We start from the raw sequence: 24,719 nt of genomic DNA, 5'->3' as shown, positions 1-24,719 counted from the left end.
CGTCAGTGCCTTTGGGCCTCATTACAATACCGGCGGTAGTCGTGCCGGTATAACAGGCACGGCTGCCGCCGGTATGATTTTTTTTCTGGCAGCCAGGAATGGGCAATTACCGGGTCATTACGGCCCCGTCGGACCCGGTAATTGCTCATTCCTGGGCGCCGGAATAAAATGATTCCCATTTGAGCCCCATAGGACTCAATGGGAACGGGGAGGCCGGATGCACCGGCACCATTCACAATGGTGCCGGTGCATCTGGCATGGTCTGCTCATGGGTGCCGGTCTGCCGAATAGCGTTGTTACTGTACCGGCAAACTTGGAATGAGGCCCATTGTGTACAATGTTCTGTCTTCATGACGATGTGACAAGATTTAGGGCCTGATTCATGGAACTTTTAGTGCAGTTCAAAGTGGCTTTGCACTGGAGCAAAGACACTTTACACTGCAAAAATACACTTTACACCGCTCTCTGAATCAGGGTGTTTGTTGGCAGTGGAAAGCCACTTTGCACTGCCATCAGCTTTTAAGCAGCACCCGCATGAGCACAGGCCCAACCTCTATAGCAGAGCTTTAATTTTTATTGTATATCGCAATATGTATCATTTTATTAAAGTAGACGACTGACCTGTATTGCGCCACTGACTCTAACATGCCCTGCTCTTCTGATTGTCTAGGTACGTTCCCGACGCCGCCACCTTCGGCAGAACCTACAAGCTGTGAAAGCCTGGGGGGAGTTTGTGAAGGTGAGTTTGACAGACATGTTCATTTCTTCATGGGCAGCCCTGCAACACATGTATTGAACTCGTTTCCATGTCACCTTGTGGTCAATTCAGAGCGCCAGTGTTCCCGAGGCAATGAGACTGGTTTTGAAAAATTGGACTTGCTCTGATGGGGTGGGTGTTGTCGACGTAAACATCATTCGGCCGGGTCCAAATTCTAGTTCACCAGTTGCTAGAACTTTCTACGGAATCCAGTTGGTATCACGTGGTTTGTTTGCCACTTACTGGACAGTTATCTAGAATATTCCAGTTGTATCTCAGCATTGCTATTAGTGTCTGCTTTGTATTTTTATTTACCAGGGAGACATTCACTTTTTTCTGCAAGAATGCTAAGTGTTCAACAATGCATATCCTGCGGCTGGATCCAGTGGATCTCATTTGCAACTGGTTCATTGGAATTTCCAGCAGGATTAGTCAAGTTGATAAACAAAGAACTGGGCAATGACAGCAGCGGGTCAATGCTTCTTTCTGTGCCTGAGACATTTTGAAACTAGACTTTTTCAAGTCAATGGGCCTCATTACGATTTTGGCAGAAGCCATGCCACTATAATCGGGTCTGGGTTCCCAGAATGGGGAATTACCGGGCCAATTCCTCCCTCCAGGAACCCGGGCACGGACCTTTCCCATTCCCATTCCCATTCGCATTTCAGCCCCCATAGGGTTGAATCCGAATGGGGGAGGGAGCAAACAACGGGCCGATTACGAGCGGCCCGTTGTTTGCTCCCTCCTCCCCTCACGGGATCCTGGTAAAACCAGACGTGCAGAGCGGGTCCCGCAAAGGGACCTCGTAATGAGGCGGTACGGGGTTAACGGCGCCGGCACCTTTACCGGTGCTGTTAACCCCTTACCGCCTCACTTATAATGAGGCCCAATCACTCTTTGTTAACTGCGCAGGTTCTTCACTGCTGCTTTCAGTACCTGGTTAGCCAAACTACTTCATTTGTTGAGCGATTACTATTTGTAATTCATGATGGGATATAAAGACGCCTTGATAAGAGTTTGCAGCCCACGCAACGGTATGTGCACTGCTTTCTTCTTTGCAAACGATCAAAGCACTTCATAAATCCATCCTCCCCCGCCAGCGTCACACACCTGCACTGCCCACCTGGCAACCCCCGCACTTGGTGATTGTTTCAGTATCCCTACAGTCCCCCTAACAGCCCTTGACACCTGATGTCTGCACTTACTCATGCACTTGCCACTTGCTGGCCGTTACTTACTTATTGTTTTATCTATTCCCATGTACTGCACTGTCCCCGCCCCCTTCCCACGCACTTGCGCGATCTGAATGACACATGGGCTAGTAGGATCGTTGTCTGTCCTCCCTTTGTTCTCCTCCCTTGCCTCGTCGTGCCTTGAAACACTTGTGTATAGGCGCGTTACAAATGCCATATCATATCATATCGCTAAAGAGGAGCTGTCTCAGCATACTGGTAGAGTATGGCGTGTGTGTGTGTGCATGTATGTGTGTGTGTGTGTGTGTGTGTGTGTGTGTGTGTGTGTGAGAGAGACTTTGATGGGAGGCGTGTTTCCAGTCTGTGCCGCTGGTGAGGATTGGCAAAGAAATGAAATGTGCCACAAGTATTTGTAATAGTTACAAAAGTCATGAGGTTTGGCAGCGCTCTCGGACCGGGGCTGCTGTTGTGCCAATATTTTAAGACATGCATAACAGGTTGTTTTGTTTACACTCGAATCTATGAATAAAGCATAAGCCGTCAGAAAGTATAAAAAGTTCAAATGTGGCAGTGATAGAGGGGGCAGCTCAAGGCTATAATATGAAAGCCCAGAGATTGTTGATGTCACAAGAGAGGTGGGTACTGTGTGAGCTTGCAATCAGTTACTTGCCTTCATTGCCCACTTTGCACTTATCTGCATGGCATTGTTTGCGCAGATATGTTAATCTCTGGCTTACTACAGAATGGGATATGCCATCAACTAGACAGGCAAGCCCCTGATCCTCTCCTCAATGCCTGACCAATTCTTAGCTGAACTACCCATCCCGCTGCTGAAGAGATGTACGATGGATGCCTTCCTTCAAACATTCTCCCACACCTCCATGCATCCGCCTACAGCAGCCCAGTTGCCACCCTGAATGAATCTGCGGATAGCATGACGCATGCTCTAGACCGGATGACGCTCGAAGTAGATGAACGTAATTGTCCCAAAGCCACTTTCACCAAGCGGTTCAGCTTAGACCTATGTGGCGAGACACAGTGGGGCAAAGCACTCCAAAATTCCCACAGAAACCCTCAATTCTGCGACAGGTGCTACCAGCATACCTGCCTTCGGATGAAGAGAGCTAATTTACTGACCCACGTTGCCCTCATCTCAAGCAAGGAACTCTTTAATGTCTTCCAAGAAAGGCTGGACCCTCAAGCGGAATCAGCAACCGAGCCTCATCCCAACACCTGAACACTGGTCTGAGGCAGCTCTGCCACTCAAAAACTGAAACCTTTGCACCGCCGTTGAGTGCCCATTTCCCTCTATGCATTGGTCTTGTCCATTGGTGCAGCAACACGTGGTCACTCTCCCTGAGCTCATGTCCATAACAAGATAGACATCCTCAAGACTGTGCGAAAACATTGTGCTCTTCCACGCATATCTGCAATATTGATTTAATGAAACTGGGGCTTCCCTTCTTGTCCCCCCCTTATTATGCAACTAGTGGACACTTCACACCAAACTCTTGTTTCATCAAAGGCCTAAAAACTCCCATAAGGAACAAGCTAGCTTTGATCCTGATGTGATGTCAAACTGCAGGCCCGTCTCAGGGCTCCCTTTCAAATCTAAGGTTCTGGAAACAGTTGTCGCGGCACACCTCTCCTCACTCAGGAAGGCCAACTGCCTCAATGTGACTACTACTTATGATTCCCCTTAAGCTAAGACACTGAAACTGCTTTACCTGGCATCCGTGAAGTTTATCTCTCTGATAGAGACGTGGAACACTCGTGTGTGGCGATACTCCTATGACAAGTTGGAAAACAGTCCTCCTTGTACAACCACAAAGGTGAAATTGGCATTGGCTGGGTTCTTTTCTCTCATACCGCATCCACCAATTGAAGCTCTCCTTCTTTATCTCCTGCACATTCAAGTCACCCACAGTGTACCTCCTGTCACTTTAACATTCAAGTGTCCGATCAGCCAACGCCATCAACAACTACACATTGCTTACTACATCTATGTTGATGAGCCTCAGGCCACAACAAATTCACTCAATGGCTAAACTGTTTACTTACAGCAAAAAAATGAGTCCCAGTGCTCTGAAGTCTGATATTCTTTTAATAGGTCATAAGGCCCCCAACCTTGTCCTTTTCGGACGACGCCCAGGTCCTTAGCCAAACCCACATCAAAAACTAACCAGCTCTGTGTGATCTTTGATGCCAACATGACCATCAAAACTCAAATGAGCATAATACCACCTCGGCTTTACAGGAGCTACACTTCCTGTGAGTTATCCTTCATCTCTTACTCACCACACGGGAAGACACTAGTCTTTTCACCAGTAATGGCTCAAGTTGAATACTGCACTAAAATCTACTCCTAGCACCAAGAAACGACCTAAAAAAACCTGCCATGGCCCAAAACCAAGTGATCTGACTTACATTTGGGTAAAAAGAGCATGCAACCACCACATTTCACCCACCATCAAAACACAGCATGGACACTTATCCAAAGAGGGCATAGACTGTTAAGGCCTGCTGCCTTGTCCACAAAGATGCCCACCGCCGTGTGACCAGATATTCTACTAGCAAATTGTATCCCTACCTGCCAATTACATGCTTACGGTCAGCCTCCAAAAACCTGCCATCTCTGCAGCAGAGCAGATATAAACACTTTGGGGCATGATACTTCTTCACCTTAGGCTCCATAGCTCCATATCCGGGGAGTCAAGCCACCCTCCCTCCCTCCCCCCAACCATCCATCTCGACCTGGGTCTTAAACCTGAGATTCTGCTCATCATTATTCTCTATCCCAAGTCTTCCATCCTCACCGACCCACACACCTCATGCAAAAGCACCTTAAGCAGCCTCATGGGCACTTTAAATCACTCTCATGAGCAGTGTAAAGCACCTTAAGCAGCCTCATGGGCACTGTAAATCACTCATGAGCAGTGTAAAGCACCTTAAGCAGCCTCATGGGCACTGTAAAGCACTCTCATGAGCAGTGTAAAGCACCTTAAGCAGCCTCATGGGCACTCTAAAGCACTGTAAGCAGCCTCATGGGCACTGTAAAGCACCGTAAGCAGTCATGTGGGCACTGTAAAGCACTCTCATGGGCACTGTAAAGCACTGTAAGCAGCCTCATGAGTACTGTAAAGCACTGTAAGCAGCCTTATGGGCACGGTAAAGCACTCTCATAGGCACTGTAAAGGACTGTAAGCAGCCTCTTGAGCACTGTAAAGCACTGTAAGCAACCTATTGGGCACGGTAAGGAATCTCATGGGCACTGTAAAGCACTGTAAGCAGCCTCTTAGGCACTGTAAAGCACTGTAAGCAACCTTATGGGCAAGGTAAAGCACTCTCATGGGCACTGTAAAACACGGTACAGCAGCCCCATGGACTCTGCAAAATCAATAATTCAATTCAATTCAATTCAATTTTTCGAATAACTGTAAGCAGCCCATGAGTATGCATCTTAATTTCGAACATCACAATGCTAGTTGTGGTCCTGGGGACAGTGTGAGATGACACAGTAATGTCTCATTGCAGCTAAGCAAAAAAACCAGACATTTGTGTATAGTTGCATAAAAAAGACATACAGCAGCACAGTATGTTGCAAAACGGAGGATATTAATGAATGATACAATAACGTTTAACACGTTCAGAGATTGTTTGTGGTGTCCTTTGATACATCAGGAAACAAGCGAGGAAGAATCACAGAAGAACACCCTCCATTGTTTCTGCTGCGATGAGGTTTCATATCTTTGTGTGCATGTTCAAACTCACCTCCAGGATCAGGACAAAGCCCTCGCCGCCAGGTCCTCGGTCTTTGGGCGGCTCACAGTGAAGTTTGCATGCACACAAATCTCTTTGTGATGCAGGCATTGTGATGATTTCAAAAGAAATAGGTTTTGGACAAAAAAGGCTGTTGTGGCTTGTCAGTGAGTTAAAGCTGGGCATTTTTCTGTAGGAGCATTGGTCATGAACAAGGGCATGAGGCCAACTATCTACAATAGTCTCCCTTGTGTTGACTTGCTCAGCCGTGATTCACTGTCCTGTACTTGATGAAACAGCCGGAGACGCACAGACTCACACATTATATAGTCCTGTGTCCTTAAAGGCGTTGGCCAGGTTTTTTATTTTGTTTATAAAAGATCATCAGAAAAGAAAGACATTGATTAGTTGCACACATGTTTTCATACAGTGCACAGAAAAAGATTCAAAAAGCGTGCCCACAGAAGTCAAAATGGAATCCCGCATTTTCCCTAATAAAACTTGCTGCACCTCATTAGGAAACGGACACGACTTAAAACTTAAAAATGTATAGAACGGCGATTACCAGTAGGCACGCCATTTCACCAAAATGCCAGGGGTAGCAGAAGTGACATCACACGACCCTTGACCCCCTGATGACATCACAGGAAGTGATGTGATTTGACCCCACCCCAAAGTGATATTGCGGGAAGCGATGGAACACAACCTTTCACCCATTCCCAAAACAGGAAGTGGCATCTCATAGCATTGTACACGACGAAAAATATGGTTACAATATCACTATAATGGGATGTACATTTCATACCTGAATGGATTGCCATATGTATCATTAAGATCAGTGTGTATAGGCCCATATTACAGACGTCCATGACCAAATGGTAATGATGTGTTATTATATAGCACTTATGCTTTAGCGCTTTATATAGAAAAAATATACACCCAATACCATATCACCCAACCTGTGTTGGTACTCATTTTTCGACCTCAGAAGGATGAAAGGCTGAGTTGAGGCGTTTAAGAACAGAATAAATAAGTGACTCACCCCCTGAAGTGTGCCTAAAATAAACCTTTAATAAGTCTAGCAATTATTGTATAGAATTCCAGAAAGACACATTATTTGGTATTCCTATTCTTTCTTATTTAGGGTCAGTGCTGAAAGTGTTAGACTTGTGGCACTCCTGTTTTTATTTTTCTTCTTTTTTTGAAGGGGGCCTGAACAAGAAAGCCACCCATCCCAGAAGTAAAGAGCCACATGGTGCTGACCACAGCCCAGGAGCTGGCATTGCAAAAAAAATATGTATTTTCTTTTAGAGGTCGCAAGGGAGACCTCAGAGGTCGCAGTTGCGATCTCTGGTGACCCCTAAATGACGTGCCTGAAATGACAGGAACTTTGATCCTACTTTTTGCAGCAGGTGCTTCAATATAACAGAATGGGGCAACACTGCACGCAAAGCGTTGCCATGCTCCACAGCATGTGGATTGTTGCAGTGTTGTCCATCTTGACTGGCGTTTGCCAGAGCAACAGTGCACACTGTAGTGCACCCTGTGCATGGCAGAGGACACCCCTTCACTGGGAAGGAACACCAGGGAGACTAAGCTTGAGCTCGTCCCATCCGCAGGGGACTGGATTGCTCTCAGGGTGTGATATGGCAAGCTCGTCCATCTGCTAATCCCTACAGTGCCACCCAGGGTTGCTCATACTCTGCAGAGGCCTACCAGACTACTCGACCTGCCTAGTACTTGCACCCATGAGTACCACGTCTTGCCCTGGCAATGCAGTCCTTGATTTACCAAAACCCCTCTGATGCCTGTTTGTTAATTGGGAACTGGGAAGTTTTTTTAAATTTCATGAAGACTCGTCAAGCTCCAGTGCATATCTGATCAGGCCATTAGCATGGGCTCCCCCATACTGATATTCCCATTAGTGTGAATGACAGGCCTAAACATATATGCATGCCTCCAACGTTTCCTAATGACATACTGCTTACTTATCACTTTCATTTATCGTGAAGCCCCCTGCAAGGGCTCCTCTCCATCCACTGATATTGTCCATATGTACAGCGTTTCCGATTGATCTTTGGCAGGCAGCGCTCTGCAAACCAGGTGTTCTGTGAGTGGTCTATTGTAATTGTAATTTTGTAATTGTCCTTCGTTATTTATAACTGCACAGACCGGGTATCGACGTAGTCTTGCTTCCAAAGTGAGCGTGTTGCCCCTGAGGTATCCTCCGGAGACTTGCTCATAGATAGAAAATAACAAATGTTGTAGGTAATGTGTGACCTTTAGTGAGGGATTCATGTTATATCAACCTGCCTAACTCCCCACAACTCAAATGCTCCACTCACCACCCTGCCAATCCCCCCTGATCATCCCCACCTCGTCTCCCACTTACCTACTAAGGCACGCCTACTCTTCCCGCCCCACATTGACGTAGCCCTCTTATCCGACACTCAAAGTGCAAAGGCATCCAGTTCCTACTCAACCCCCCTCAGCCAGTCCCAACCACCCAGAATGATCCTACCACATCCCCCACCTCATCAGACACCCATGTCCACTGAGCACTCCCTCTGAAGAGCGTCACGATAACCACCTCCCCTCACAAAGTCCCATGCATCCTCTTTAATGCCCGCTCTGTAGCAAGAAACAGACACAGCATCTTTGACTGCCTATCCTTTGACAATCCTGACCTAATTTTTATCGCCGAAACCTGGTTCTCTGATGATTTTTTGCCAGTTGCGCATGATGCCTTCACCCCTGGCTACTCGCTTATCACACACAATAGACCCTGCAGAGGTGGCGGAGAGGCAATCCTCTACAAAACCCATTTTTCCGTCTCACTTGTCGAATCCCAGACTTGCAAAGCTTCCTGTGAATCCCTTCTAGTAAAACTCTTGCTACCATCGACTTTCCCTCACAGCTTCCTACTCATCTGCAGACCCCCTGGTTATGACAGGCATTTCGCCAACAACCTCTGTGACGCAATAGCTACCATTCAGGTAAATCACCCATCTCTTAGACTCCTGGGAGATTTCAATATCTGGTTTGATATGCCCAAAAACCCTGTGACCCATCCTCTGGTCGACAGTCTTAATGCACTCAACCTCTCCCAACATACCACTGGACCAACTCACTCAGGTGGCCACACCCTTGATGCGATCTTCAGCTCCTATGACATGGTCTCTATATCCAGTCCCAAACCGCTGATCTGGACAGACCACTTTGCCATCCCTTTCTCTATCCACACACCAGTCCCTCCTCCTACAGCTCCTTCTGCCCCCACCTCAGATCACAAATGCTGAACAAAGTCAAGATACTCCTCGACCTAGCTGAAGCCCTGCTACTCCATCCCCCTGCAACGCTGCCCTGTTGTAGACCCATAACCATTGAATCCTTCGACTCCTGGCTTAAAGAATTACTAATTCCTCTCAGCCCCTCACGCCCCACAAATTCATGCAAAGAACTGTCTCCCAAATGGTTCATCCCCCACCTGAAGACATTAAAAAAACAAAAATAATACTCTTGAATGCAAATGGCGAGCATCTAAAACCGAACTCAGCATATCCATGTCTGCCCTCCACCACCATAATTACAAATCTGAGATCCGAAAAGGCAAAAAAGCCTATTACAATAAACGAATTGTGAACTGTGGCAGCAGCAGCAAAGAACTCCACAAGATCATCTCCGAATTAGTGAAACCTACTTGCAGCTCTGCCCAATCCACTCCCACACAATCACTCTCTCTCGCTACATTTCTACAACAATGCACTTGACAGGATGGCAAACCTTAACACCAAATTGTCGTCGCTCACCCCTTACCCTACACCAACCCCTCCTGATCCCATTGCCCAGATGCCCACTTTACCAATCTTCGACTCTTTCAAACCCATCTCCAGAGATGAGCTCCTTCACCTACTGTTAGCCAGCAGACCCCTAGGGTCACCCCTCGAGCCCTGCCTCAGCTCAGTTCTGAAAGAAATATTCTCTACCTGCGCAGGAGAACATGCAAGAGCCATACTAAACGACTCCCTCACCTCTGGCATCTTCCCTGAAGCCTTTAAAATTGCGCATGTCAAGTCACTTCTAAAAAAGGCATCCCTCGACCCCCTTGACCCTAAGAATTACAGGCCGATCTCCTACACCAGATTTCTCGTGAAACTCATTGACCAGACTGAAACTCACAGCTCAACTGCTTTGTAGAATCCAACAAACTCCTCAACCCCGCACAATCAGGCTTCAGACCTTGACATGGAACAGAAAGCACTGTGATCTCGATCTGTGATGATCTCCAGGTCACAGCAGACTCTGGGGGTTGCGCAGCGCTGATTCTCCTCGATCTCTCTGCAGCCTTTGTCACCGTTAAGCACTCAATCCTTGTTGACCGCGTTCACACCCTAGCAATCCAGGGCTCGGCACTCAAATGGATTGCCTTTTTCCTCAGCAACAGGAAACAAATCGCCTTCCTCTCCCCCTTTGTCTCCACTGCTCGCGCTATGAACACTGGAGTACCCCAAGGCGCAAGCCTCTCTGCTATCCTTTTCAATCTCTATCTGACCAGTCTACCAGGAATCATCCACGTGTGCAACCTTTCCTGTTACAACTACGCTGACGATACCCAAATGATCCTTAAAATCCATAAGAAAAGCACCAACCCACGCCCCGACCTTGAAGCCTGTCTCTGTGATATTGACCGATGGATGACAAGTAGCCACCTCCTTTTGAACCCTGATAAAACTGAAATCATGGTGTGCGGCAATACTGCTCTTCTTCCACAACTGCGCCCATGGCCCCCTTCGCTCGGCCAACCATCCCCTCCCTCCAATATAGTCAAAAACCTAGGCTGCACTATGGAATCAGGCCTAACCCTCTCTCATCAGATCAATAATGTTTCAAAATTCTGTCACTACCACCTCAAACTTCTTAGATGAATTTTTCCTTACCTCTCCTACCCCAACCGACTTGCCGCAGTTATGTCTATTGTTATGTCGAGACTGGACTACGCCAACTCCTTATACCTGGAAGCACCGCCATACCAACTCAACAAACTCCAAAGTCCCCAAAACGCTGCTGTCAAACTCCTCCTCGCCCTGAGACACAGAGGCCACATCTCACCCGCTCTCCACACCCTCCACTGGCAAGTCGGACAAAGGGCCACTTTCAAGACCCTACGCATTACCCACTGAGCAGTGCACAAGACCGGTCCAACGTACCTACAAGAGAAGATAAAACCCTACCTCCGATCTTGCACCCTAAAATCAAGCACTGCCCTCTTTCTAGTGATTCCAACCTCTAATTCTTTCAGGATCAGAGGATCAGCCTTCTCATCCTTGGCCCCAACTCTGTGGTACTCACTCCCCCCACATATTCGACACACCCAAGACTACATTGCCTTCCGCAAAGCTCCAAAAACCTGTCTCTTTCCATAAATGCCAATTAAGACCATCTAAGGCTGCTGAGACCTTGCAACCTGCTGACAAATGTCAAAGAGATCCGAAGCAATGACGCCACTGAATGCATCCATTAAGTCTATAATAATTTTACTCAACACGCAGCAATCTCAAACGAGCACCTGAAATCTGGAATAGCGAGCTTGTTAGATCAAAACCTCCAGACACTCACCTCTCCTATTACCATGCTCACTCTCTACTCTACACAAACACACAATTAGAGTGCAGCTACACTCCTCTATCAATTTCAGCCTAGCTGCTCACATACGAACAATACTTCATGAACACCTCAACATTCTGATAAATCACAGCTATACCCCACGAAAATCGGCCTAGCTGCACACATAAGTGTCCTACACAGGCATAACGCAGCCAGAACCCAGTCTTGGTGACCAACCTCCAGACTGCACACTTTCACCGGATATCAAATACCACCCCACCTAATTGCTAGGATACATCTACCATCAGGCAATCGCATCAGCCGCACACATAATCGGTGCACCCAAGCACCCTACAACACCTTACTCTCTCGACTGACCTGGACTACATTCCCCAAGGGCGTTCAACCTACCAGCGCTTTGAGGTCATACCAATGATGCCAAATAACATAACATAACATAATAAAGCAAATGTGGTCTATTAAAGCATTACATTTATTTTAGAGAGAACCGGAACATTTTTTATACAGACTTCAATTTGCTCCATCATTTTCCCCCTTGTCTTGGTATGTGGAATGGATTGGAGATGCATTTCCATCACTACCTTTTCTTTTTAAGAGATGACAAAGAACAACATTTCCCAGGCAAGGATTGGTACTTGCCATTAAACATTTTAGGACACTACAATGCACCACTTGAATTCTAGGTGTAAAATCTCTCTGTGTTACATCTATTCATTCGGACTGGCAATCCGCCAATGGCATTGCTTTTCAAAGGCCCCTCACTTACACCGGCCTTTTTTTCTCCAATAGTCCAGGCCCTGAACCTAGTAAGGGAATGGTTCTTGATCTCCTGAGACAACATTTCCGGATAAGAAAGGAATCCAAAATGAGTGTCATCTGATACAATCTACATATTCCAATATATTCCCAATATGGAATACACAGAGCGGCAATAACTGATGCGTCTCTAAATATTCAAGACCATTTAAGTCAGGCTTTCACTGACTGACCCTGTAGACCACAGAAAACAGGTGATTTTAGTGTACTGTGGCTGGCATCCGGCATAGGGCCAAATACCTGACAATTAACACAAGTAAATAATAAACTGCTGTGTTATGAGTGTCACAAGTTTAGCGCTTGCCAACGATAGCTGTCCTCCGCCTCACGATCGGGCTCAGCTCTTCATCCTTCCAAGATCAAACTCTTAAATTACTAATACAAGGAGTCTTTATATTGCTCTACATGGCAGACTCCAGCCTTTTAGCGCAGAGCCGGGTATCAAACCCATACTGCTTGGCCTTGTCTAGTTCCCAAGAAGAGTGCGTTGTCCTCGAGCAATCTTCTGTGCCCTACTAATGATTGCTCCTGTTATTAGAGCAATGAGAAGGATGATCTGTACCAAACACTCCACGCTATAAACAATATCACACCGCAGCTCACACAGGAAACAACATTAGTATTAGATTTGTTGAGGCTGGTTTGCCCTCCAGGTTGACTTGCCGTTCAATGATATTTCCATTCAAAATCGTGAAGCGTGTTTTGGGGGATACAAAATTGGCAACAAACTTAAAAGAATTGGGACAAGTGAAAATCCGCCATTTGGTGTAAGAAGCAGAATCTTCTGTTGAATGCTAAGATAAAGAGCACAACTTTTGTCTAGCAGTTGTATGCCCCTTGAAACATCTAAGTGAGTGGCTCTTAATTTAATCAATCCTGCACCACGAGATACAATAGAGCCTTTATTGTTCGACCCACAGTGTGTTGACATACATTAAGCTGATCAATGTGTTCACTTGCCTGCTTGGGTTTTTCTCCTTGCATCCTTTGCATTCGATTTCATGTTGTTTTCTTGTCAATTCTCACTTTTTCTTTATCTGTCATCCAACTGGTTTTGGGGAACAATTGAAATCAGTGAAGCCCACCCGCCCCATTCCTATTGGCTCCCACAGCCCACTTTTGCAAACATCAGATGTGCACCAAAAACAGGGAAAAAAGTAATACACATTGCAGGCTTTGTTTGACAATCAAAATCCAGTCACGTTTTTCCTGTAGAGGTCACAATTTCTTGTACTCTTTTTGTTGTTGTTTTGTGGTTTATCATATGCCCTGCAATTGTGTCTCAACGCCATATGACAAACAGCAGCGTGACCCAGGGGTGACATTCCTCTCACATCCCCCACATCCAACCATCTCTGAAGGGAAGAGCCCTCCTCCACAAATTCATGAGTCCCCTCGTTGACACCTACACAACCTCGATCCAACCAAACAAGTCCATGCCAATGTCAATTGGTACCTCCTAATAACAACACCCCTTCTGCCACTCCAGCTGACTTTCCAGGGTTGCATTGAAGAGGTGAACAAATACAAACGAATACCACCATGAATGGCTGACATCATAGATGTGGGCAGGTATTGGGCATTATATAGCTCAAAACTAGACGGCTAGCAGCAGAGCCGTGTACAACACGGTGATACAGTCATGGGATATAGGATTGTAAATGCAACTAGAAGGGTAGACTATTAAGAGTGTAGTTACAAAGGCATGGAGAGAGGGTGTACAGAGGTTTTACAGGAAGGAAACACCACTCAGTGTTTCCTGACTATGGACGATGAGCTGTATAGTCTAAAACAAGTAGCTTGTCAGTTTTCTTTCTGGCAATTCTGTGATTTGTTCAATTGTGGATTTCAGCAAGTAGTGCCTGCCACAATGCAGCTAAATGAATTGGAAAACAGCACCCCCCTTTTCCAGTTTTTATTGGATTTTGAGACGGTGTTGCAGGGGTTTCTAGGCACTCTTAAGATGCTTTTGAGAACGTTTGATTTTCCCAAGATCATGTTCTTTTGAATGAATCCACAGCAAACACATGCTTCTTGGCCCTGAAACAGCGATAAATGATTGGGGATAATGCTATAGATGGTGCAAGAGCAGGCCAGGAAGACTTAATTGCTGATGAAGTAGCCAAGGATTGGATACCAGGATTGGGAAATTCCAGAAGTCAGGAGGTCATAGGGCCTCATTACGACCCTGGCGGTAGGGGGTTAACGGCCCCGTTAACCTGCTACCACCTCATTACGAGGTCTGCTCGCGGGACCCGCTAAGGACGCCTGGTAGAACCAGGCGTCCTTAGCGGGTCCGCGAGCAGACCAGGATGCTAACAACGGGCCTGTAATTAACAGGCCCGTTGTTAGCATGATCCCCATTCCTATTGAGCCCTATGGGGGCTGAAATGGGAATGGGGATGTACCGGGTCCGGGTTCCCTGAATGGGGAAATACCGGGCCCTCCAAGGTCGGAATTGCCTGGTATTTCCCCATTCAGGGAATCCGGACCCGGTACCCAGAATCGGGGTAGCCATGCCGCAAAAAGCGGCATGGTTACCTGCAGGGTCGTAATGAGGCCCATAGTCTTGGTTGTAAGAGGACCAGGGAAAGAGAGAAAGAGAGAGAGAGAGAGAGAGAGAGGGAGAGAGAGAGAGAGAGAGAGAGAGAGAGAAAAAGAGAGAGAGAGTGAGAGAGAGAGTGAGAGGGAGAGGGAGAGAGAGACTGTGAACATGGTGATTGGGTAGGCCTGCATAGAGTGTATTGGCATAGTTCAGGCATGAGTTGATTGAGGTGCCCACAGTCACTGATTGGATTTTTTGGGGATTTGTATGGTTGCTGTGAGAAATTTGACCATCCGCTCACCTGCACTTTTTTAAATTTTAAATTAAATTAAATGATGGTAGATCAACCTCCTGAAAATGTGTCGGGCTTATCCACACACATTTTCCTATGCTCACCGAATGGCATACACATAGACCTGTGTACCCTGGGTGAACAGAGCCTACAGGTGCCACCTCCCCCTGCAATATTTAGTTGGAATATGACAGCCCAGGATATATCAAGGCAGATCAGAAGGGGGAAGGAAAAACCTTCCTCCTGCCATGGGCAGCCTAATTAACTAACAATGGCTCCATGGACCCGCCCTTAATTTGTTAGCTGCTGGTGGCAGCCTCACATACTAATCAGAGTTAATTCAAACAGGCTCACGGAGGCCTGGTTGCAGGATTAACAGAGGACATGAAAACCTCAACAACCCTTGATATGCACTATGTCAACCTGAAGCCAGCTCCCTCCTCTCAGTATCAAGGACAGGGACCTGTCATGTCTGGAACTATGTATTTACAGTAGTCATCCCGACAGGGGGACCCTATTCTAAGGTATGAGTATGTGGTATGGCAGAGACCAAAAGTCGGTCTCACCACAGCTTCAAGGAAGACCTGCCCCTTTAATCAGGAACCACAGAGAACTTAATTAACCAGACAGACCCATTGATCCACAACAGATCGGAGATGGGTGGGACTTACTATTACATGTTTTCACCCCTTTAGCTTTTCTGTCGCAAAGCACCCTGGTTATGACCTCACGCATACAGGAGATTGTTGTTGAGGACCCAGGATTGGTTCATTAAGGTAGGCTTAGCCTACACCAATCACCGGAGCCCATTTGGCTGAGTCCCTCTTTTGGCAGATCAACTGAAGACTTTGCAAGGAGTAACAAGAAGAACTCATTTGGACACTGTCTGAATGTACACTCTGCCTTACAGCTTCTTCCAGTGAAGGAAGGCCAGGATTTCCAAAGAGGAAAGCAATATCCCTCCCCCAAACATCTCCCAGGGAACAGAGGGAGATACTGAATCCAGAGGACCCTTCAGCAGCTCCTGATCTGGTACCCAGCCAGCACACAGCGTGCCCTGCTAGGCTCTGCAAGCAAGCCTCCTAGGTGGCAAGTGCCAGAGAGTCTCTGAACCAAACCAAGGTCAAGGCCTTTGCCAGAAACACTCTCCTCAGCTTTGGGCCATCCGCCTTAAAGGATGACAGGAACCCAGTGAAGAGGCTAGGAGGAGTGCATCAACATACAGCCACCGAAGTCTGCCTTAAAGGACTTTTTCATGCCAGTTGAGCCCCTCGAGCTGCAACCAACTGTACTGATTACTGTTGTCATGCAGCAGTCGCTAACCTCGTCCGAGATGCCTCAACCAGTGCTTCAGACCTCTCAACCAGCACTGAGATAACGATTCCTGATCCTGAGCCGCTGTGTATGCTAGCCTGCAGTCATCCGTCCAGCCTCCCTCGCCAAACTTCCTGCTGCATGATACATGCAGCTGTCTCCCATCTTGAACTCTGTCACAGGAGCTACAAAGCACCCTGTAGCTGACTCGACCCTGTCGAGCACCAAGAACCTCTACAAGCACAAGGTACATTGTGGTTCTGTCCCCTTGATTCTTCTCCGGAAGCTGCTAGAGACATTTTACGACCCATTGCTCCCTTTGTGCTGAAACCAAGTATCCTTGAACTATTGCAATTAATTACTTTACCAACTAACCTCCTGTCAGTATCCAGCGTGCATCCCTTTTCTTTCTTGAAACTGTCTGTCTTCTGCAATCCTTTACAGGGTGGGTTGTATTTTGTAGTGTGCTAAAACTGTCAGTTGTATAATAATAAAGCAGAGATTTGTATACAACCTTGACTGGACAATCCCTTTTATCATTGGGTAATAATTGTATTTTCGCTGTGTTTCAACTAACCAACGATCCACAACCTTGCAGAGATAAGCCTGTTGTTCCATCCACATTACCAAAATTGGACAAGGAGTTGTATAATTTACTTGTGTTTCCAATCTGTTCGTATCCCTTCTGGTGTACTAAGGTGTGGGGCTGATTGATTATTTGGAAACCGAAATTCATCCCTGGACCACTGGTGCCCCAGAGGTTGATTCGTCACAGTAGCATTACTTTTCTTAATTAAATTGATTGTTAGAAGTTCTCACCCACGCCAGTCTCATGGAGAATGAGGCCCAAATCAGCATCCCATTAAACACCAAATCATTTTTAGATGACTTTCAGAGGCGCATTTCCTCCATGGTCAAGCAAGTCCTGCTTAAGAGATATTTTGGCCTTGGGAAATAAATGAAGTCGAACAGAATGATATTTGAGAAGGTTACGATTGGTTGCTGATCCAAAACAGGTTTACTTCTGCATGGTTGTGTTGGAGTGGATGCTGATACAGAATGTCCCTTAAGGGTCAAATTTAACTGTTGAAGAAAGGGGGCGATCTTTGTGTAACTGCATATGATACTACTCTGGGTCTGAAGGGAGGTTTCCAAGTCTTCCGTTTTGTTCTGTATCAGAGAGGAAGGATGAGAACAATCAGAGAGAGGGCTCAAAAACCTACACATTGCAAGCAATGGATTAGAATGTTGTGGTTTACTCTACTGGATGAAGCCTAGAGGAAGAGTAGCATGAGCATGAGAATGGAGCATCGTCCACTATTTCCAGGATGTCATCTAAGAGTGCTGAATCCCTGATGTGGTGGTGCCGGAATCCAGATTGGCACTTGTCTATAATGCTGTGTGTCTCGATTAAGTGTTGTAACTAGGGGTGGGGGGTGATTAGGTTTTTTAGAATCTTCAAGGTTTGGAAAGACATGCAATGCGTCTATGGTTGATATAATATGCTGATTTAAGAGAGAGTTTCTTGAGGAAAGGTATGATCAGCTGATCAACTATTTAGGTGCTAATTCCTCTTGGGGAAGCTATTAATGAAGTTGGAGGGGGACAGGGAAAAGTGTCAGTAAGTGACTCAGGAATATCTGCAGTTCATGGGTTGACTCTTTCCTTTAAAAGTCTGAGACTCTTCGCCAGTGGGAATACACTAATCTCATTCAGAGGAGCAATTGTGCGTTCGGGGGTTGGCCATAATGCCAGGGGTAGCGGAAGTGACATCACACAACCCTTAACCCCCTAATGACTTCACAGTGATATCATGAGATCCCGTCCCCAAGTGACATCACAGTATGTGATGGCAAATAACCTTCTGATTTTTGAGATGCGTCTAGCACCCGTGTTTCCAGGTGCTTTAATTTCAGCCAGATATAAGAACCGAAGCACTGGAGGGAGGCATGGTTTGTCCACAATCACACATTTGGGGAATGTCAATTTCCAAATTCGACGTGGGGTCTATATGTAAAACATACATAATGCAGTACTTGTAACAGGGTAGACAAAATCTCTAACGCAGGCTACAGCGGGTGTATGAAACCTCTATAGATGAATGGACACAGAAGTACTAGTTATCCATGGCCTTGTTGTATTAAACTAGCCAAAAAGCACTGACCATTGATTTACCAGGATTTACTTTCATCAAAAATCCCTGGTTATGAATGTATCTATGAGTCAGTTACCACTACGATAGAAGAAACCTATTAGACTGGTCTGCATTCACACAGAGCCATACAGCTGATAATGTTATCTTTGCTGGAGTGTAATACCTGGGAAAGATCCTTTCAATATACCCAAGACCCATCATAGTTATTATTATCTAAGCATAATACTGGGTGCCACAGGACTTAAAAAGCCCCCACCATTTAATGTAATATCATTGCTGCACACATAAATCCGTGGCACCACACAGTTATTTTAAATTGAAAACACCCCTGAGTTGCTTCTCTCACGGGGACTCAGTGGCAGACTGCAAGGTCTGCACTGCACACAACCCCTTTGTCAGACCCAGTGGTGCTCAATGGCATAGCACAAAATTGGGCAGCCCCCTGCAAGCCACGCTGTGGAGGCCCCCCCCAAGCTCCTTAACAAAGCACACTGCACGCCACACCCCGGGCTGGTCCGGACCACCATGTGTGCGCGATGTCCATGATGATTATGCCGCTGCTGGGGCATGCACTACTGCAAGTGAAAGAAGTAAATATGTTTTTTTTAATCAAAGCTTAAATGTTTCACTAACCGTAGAAAGAAGGGGGCAGTGCATGGCCTGCAAATATACCATCCACCACTGGTGGCTGGTGAGTTGTTTTTTTTGGAGGGTTTAAATATTTGCCACAAGTTTGTGATTGCGATCGAGCCTAGCGATTGGGCCAGGACCAGCTAAAACATGTTTGGGGGGATCAGGGTGATTCTTCTCCCTCCCCTGATGAAATGTTTTCAATAATGGGTTCAAATGGTTCATTACACAGCATACCTTCTGTGAAAACGTGGGTAAAAGGCCAACAATTTGGGTAAAAGGACAACAATTGGTTTTGTAGGGTGTAGGGAAAATCATGAAACAAAGTACAATAGATGCAAGTCACCAATGCATTATCATGCCAGTCCCTGCAATATATGGCAGCATAAAAAACATTTGGATGCTGGCTGTGCCCATATATTTCCATGTTGGCTCCACCAATATATGCTAGTATTCCCATATAAGACCATAGTCATGTTCTCTTTAAGAGGTTTTTTTTTATAGTATCATTATTGGCACTAGGCACAAAATTGGCTCTACCAATATATGCCAGTACTCCTATGTAAGAACATGCTCTGTTTCATTTCGTTAAAAGTGAGATGTCACAATATGAAAACATGTCCAAACTGGTTCCAATGTAAGCTAGTCTAGACCCATAAAAACACTTATCATGATTGAGTCATCATAGATGCCAAAGTAATAAAAGGTCATGCAACAGTAAAAAAATATACAGGCCGCAACACCAAAACATCAGGCTAGCGAGGTCACACTACTTATCATGCTTGCTTTTTTAAAGATGCTGAGTAATAAATGTCATGTGACAGCATGCAATGGCTAGACTGACTACACCAAAATGCCAGTGAAGCCAGGTAATGACACATATGAACTTGGATCTTCCCGAAAATACCAGTAAAACATGCAAAGTCAATAAACGGTGTGGTGAAAATACTCCAGTGATCCCCAGTCTCACCCACCGGTCACTCACCCATACACCCCCTCTCACATTCATTCACACTGCATTCACTACATAGGCAAACACCAAACGCCCACCCAGAACATTCAAACACAGACCATCACATTCATACTCATTCACCCGCCAGTCACTCACTCACACCTTCTGTTACATCCACTCAGTGCGTTCTCTACACAGGCACACACCCACCCAGAACATTCAAAAACACAAAATCACATTCATATTCATTCACCCACCAGTCACTCAAACCTTCTCTTACATCCACTCAGTGCATTCTCTACACAGGCACACACCCACCCACCCAGAACATTCAAAAACACATCACACTACTTCTCATTCATCCACCATTCACATACATACATCTGACACGCACTTCATGCATGGAAAATACACATAATATTTTCTTTTAAAAGGCTTCTTACTATTTTCTTCCAGCTTCGGTCCGTCTTTCCAGGCCACCCTCGTCTCCTCCTTGCTGCTGACCAACAGCAACGAGGAAGCTGCAAGAACTTCCCGATTCCTGTATGTGAGCTGCAAGGAAGCCGAAGGGAGAAGGGGTTTGAGCTGAAAGTGGCATGTAACATGTGCAACATGTCATGGTCAGCTCCAACGCCAACCCCTACTGAGCACCTACCCCGGCCCATCCTTCACCCTGATGGTTGAGGACTGGTCCAAGGACCTAACAGACCTGGTGTGGCGGGGGCCCCTGCACCATGGGGGCACCCTCTACGGTTGTACACTAATTGACCTTTTCACAATTGACCTCGGGAGAATTGACCTCAGGAGAATTGACCTAATTTAAAAGCTCAATTAGTACATATATGTGGGATGAAACCCCCCACAACCCTCCCACCCAATCCAAACCCCCTGCAACTCCCCACCCAATCCCCTTATGTTATTTATAATCCAAAACCAACCCAATACATATATAAAATAACTAAAATAATATAAAGGTCAATTGTGCAGAAGGTCAATTAGGACCACTATAATTAGGTCAATTGTGCAAAAGGTCAACTGTAAAAGGTCAATTTGGGTAATACACCCTCTACACCAGGAGCTTCTGTATAAAAAAAAAACAAAATGTTGGTTCGCAAGGAGTCCCCAGGGGTTGTAACTGCTGCGACCTCTGGTGACTCCCAAATGACGTTCCTGGTCTGTGTTATACATACGGCACAGAGAGATTTGGGTCACAAGGACACTGACACGTACATCAGTAAAAACACTAATTTCCTTGCATAGAGCTATCCCCTGTACACATGAAACTATTTGTTTAATGCCTCAAACAGCAAGAAAAAGACACATGTTAAATTTCAGGGCTTTAAAGAAGAGCTCAGATACAGGCTTCAGAGCTGGTTTTCCTGGGTGCAGCATTCCACGGGGCAAGGGTCAATCCACCGTAATGTCAAATTGGTTAAACTAGAACTGTCATCAGACATTGGCTTGTCATGGTCATATTCTGTTCTTCAGGAGAAAAAAAAATCAATCAAATGATATACAACAATTCTTAGCATACATGTGATTCAGATCAATATAATAAAATACATGATACCAAATACATCAAAAAGTAATAAAATACAACTAGAAAAAAAAAAACTTTTCCAAATGATGCAAACTATAAAACTGGCCTTCTTAAAACGTTAAAAACCTTCAATTGACATCTAGAGCAGGAAGAGAATCATCCACATATGATTTTCTGACTTTGATACCTCTTCTCAAATAAGACAGAAAACCCCATGCAACACATGACGGACTCTCCCAAAGAAGATAGTATAATGCAGGACGACATTGAACAAAATGTGGATGCCTTAAAACAGGGAGTAGAGTGCTTTCCCCAATATCTGTGTAAGCTGCGCAAAACATTAGAAAGTGAAATAAGTCTTCTACGGCTTGGTTGCATAGCTAACAGCTAGTATCCTCTGCATTCCCTTGCCCTCACCATTCTAGTTTTTAACCAAGAATAATCTCCCTTGTTGCTTATATATATATATATATATATATATATATATATATATATATATATATATATATATATATATATATATATATAGAGTACTTCACGCAAGGACCATATCTCAGGTCTCAGAAAACAAGTCCACTGGCTCCCAGTCAAGGACAGAATCATATTCAAAACCCTTGCCCTGACGCACAAATGCCTCCATGACATGGTCCCACCTTACCTTGTCCAAAGGATCGCCAAACCCTGCACCACCAGGCCAGCCAGAACAGCATATGCCAACATGATTACTGTTCCAAAAACTAACAAAGCACGTGCTGGTGGCACCAGCTTCCCCACCATGGCTGCCACCCACTGGAACGCCTTACCACCACACCTTAGGCTAATTGAATCCCATGGTGCCTTTCGTAAGGCCATCAAAACCAAGCTCTTTGTGTAAACCTGCAGGCCCTACATGTACATCCTAACAGTCTGGATGTTTTCTGCTAATGTATCTACCAATGTGTTCTGTAACATGTAATTTCAAGAATACTTGCTGGGCGGCTTTTTGTAACCCTTAAATATGCCTTCTTACGATCCGTTTTAAGCGCCTCAATGCCCGTGGGCTGTAGAGCGCTCTACAAATGGAAAAAAATAAAATAAAATAAAATAAATACAATATTCTCAATTTCGTGTTTGGGATTGCATCACCCTTCAGCAGCAGCATCAAGAATCCCACATGTTTGGGAAAGGAGTTACAGTTAAAGGTATAGGATTTAACATTGTCTGGTGTCCACCTAGCCTCCCCATCTTCATGGACCTTGCTGAACGCCTGGCTCATGCATGATCCCTGGATCATGAGAAGGCTTGCTCTTGAGGTCACTGGTCTCCTTTCTTTCCGCACTGGAATCAGGTGGTATTTATCCAGAGCGTCAGGTTTTCATACAGTTCGGATAGCGGCCATGCTCGACTGTCAGGTTCTCCTTCAGCTGGCCTGGAAGGAGAAGGCTGGTGCAGACTTTGAGATTTGCAGGTGTGGTTAACTGAATGATACCTTTTCTATAGGAGGGCCCTGAAATAAAGAGAACTTGTTCCTGCGAGTTGTTGACGTAGAGTGCTAAACTACCCTTGGGTATTTCTGTTTCCCGTCACTACCGCTGCGAAGGGCCTTGCAGATCACATCCGCCGAGAATTTTCAAGCAGAGTGCTCCATTTGCAACAAAAATAAGTTTGACTGCTGGACTGTGTGCTCATGTTATTTTGAATTATATTTGCAAGAAGGTTCACCTCTCAGTGCTTCATATAAGGGCAATGATATCATGTTGATTGGGTGCAAGAGATCGTGAGGTTTGGCGGAAATGAATACGATTGGTGTTGCTTCCGGATGGTCAAAGGTACATTTAGAAGAACGTCATCAAAGTGAGATAAACATATTTAGATATCCATTTAATTAATCAAAGGTTAGAGGAAGAACAAAGAAAAAAGTCCCATGGTGTATTTGAAAGACGAGAACTTATGGTAAGAGGAAAACTAGAACCATTGGCAATAAGGGTTTGATGGTCATTTATGAGCGGTTATGCACCATTTCCACATGTATAATGATTAAGTCCACCATGAACTTCTCACCCACTAGCCAGTGATTGGCAGCCCGGGGACTGCTCCCTCTGCGACCCAGCATTGCTCACACACATGCTTCCTGCGTTCCTATTACTGTGACTCTGCATGTTTCCCAGCATGCGTTCTGTTGCTATATTCTGCATTAATTCCTACATTGACTATATTTCCTTGCAAGTTTACCTATTTCTTGTCTTTGTTGCCAGCAACCACTCGTTTTCCTCCAGTAACCTCTCCTTCGTCACCTGCTACCACCACTAACATGCCTCCTACTAATACAACAGGCACCCCCGTGAATGGTAAGAGACCATCATGTCCTACGTTTTACCTTATATGTTATCTGGTAGGCATATTGATTGTGTTTGATGTGCATGACACCATAAAGCGTGTGACAGGTTCCTGGAGATGGCAACGCTGTGAAGAGTTGTTTAAGAGGCGGCACTAATGTAAAATGAGGGAACAGCAGGGGGTATCCAGTCAATATATTTAAAACATTACAGAGTGTTAAATTTCAGAGTGGACCATAATACCGAAAAACACTGCTAACATTAATTAAATAAATAAAGGGTAGTGGGGTGAAGGGGTTAAAATGGGTCGAGATGGGGTTGGGGTGGTGTTATAAGCGTAAAGAAACAGGGGGGGTTCGGGGTGACCCCCCCCAATTTAAAAATAAATAAAATGTGGTGTTTTTCTTTATTTTGTCCATGATGAAATTTACCGCCCTGTCATTGTGGTTGGTAAAATCACATATAACCACAGCAGGGTTAGGTAGAGAAAACTACCATCCATCGCTACATTCTGCTACACTTCAAGTGGTTTTGTGCAGCTATGGAACATGCAATGCTCGCTCCATGTCAAGGGTGGAAATGCAAGTGGATTTCAAAGTACTAATTGGTGTGTACAGTCTGTTCTTAAAACAGAATGCTGGGGCAAAGCAAAATGTCCCTTAACGGGGAACAGATGAGTACCGTGCACATTGTATTTGCATCCATTTTCAGTTGTCGTCAATGCACTGCAACCAAGAAACGAGGGATGTCCTGCCATTGGGCTATGTTGCTCTACTTATGCAAATGTGAATTTACCAGTGTCATCTCAACAAATCATCGGGAGGCG

At 45.5% G+C, this 24,719-nt stretch overlaps 1 protein-coding gene across 4 annotated transcripts in view; it reads left to right on the top strand.

The window, feature by feature from the left end:
- ADGRG6 (adhesion G protein-coupled receptor G6) overlaps positions 1-24,719 on the top strand; it is a 606,009-nt gene that overhangs the window by 377,341 nt on the left and 203,949 nt on the right. For 3 of the 4 annotated variants that reach the window (XM_069606809.1, XM_069606808.1, XM_069606812.1), the window contains exons 5-6: positions 671-739; positions 23,813-23,905. In XM_069606809.1, coding sequence (XP_069462910.1) covers positions 671-739; positions 23,813-23,905 — 162 coding nt within the window. The remainder of the gene's footprint in view (positions 1-670; positions 740-23,812; positions 23,906-24,719) is intronic. The other variant, XM_069606811.1, reaches the window with a different exon arrangement.

Source organism: Ambystoma mexicanum, chromosome 4p (genome assembly GCF_040938575.1).
Source record: "Ambystoma mexicanum isolate Mex_15411 chromosome 4p, UKY_AmexF1_1, whole genome shotgun sequence".
Lineage (NCBI taxonomy): Eukaryota > Metazoa > Chordata > Amphibia > Caudata > Ambystomatidae > Ambystoma > Ambystoma mexicanum.
This window is presented reverse-complemented; position numbering and strand designations above follow the sequence as displayed.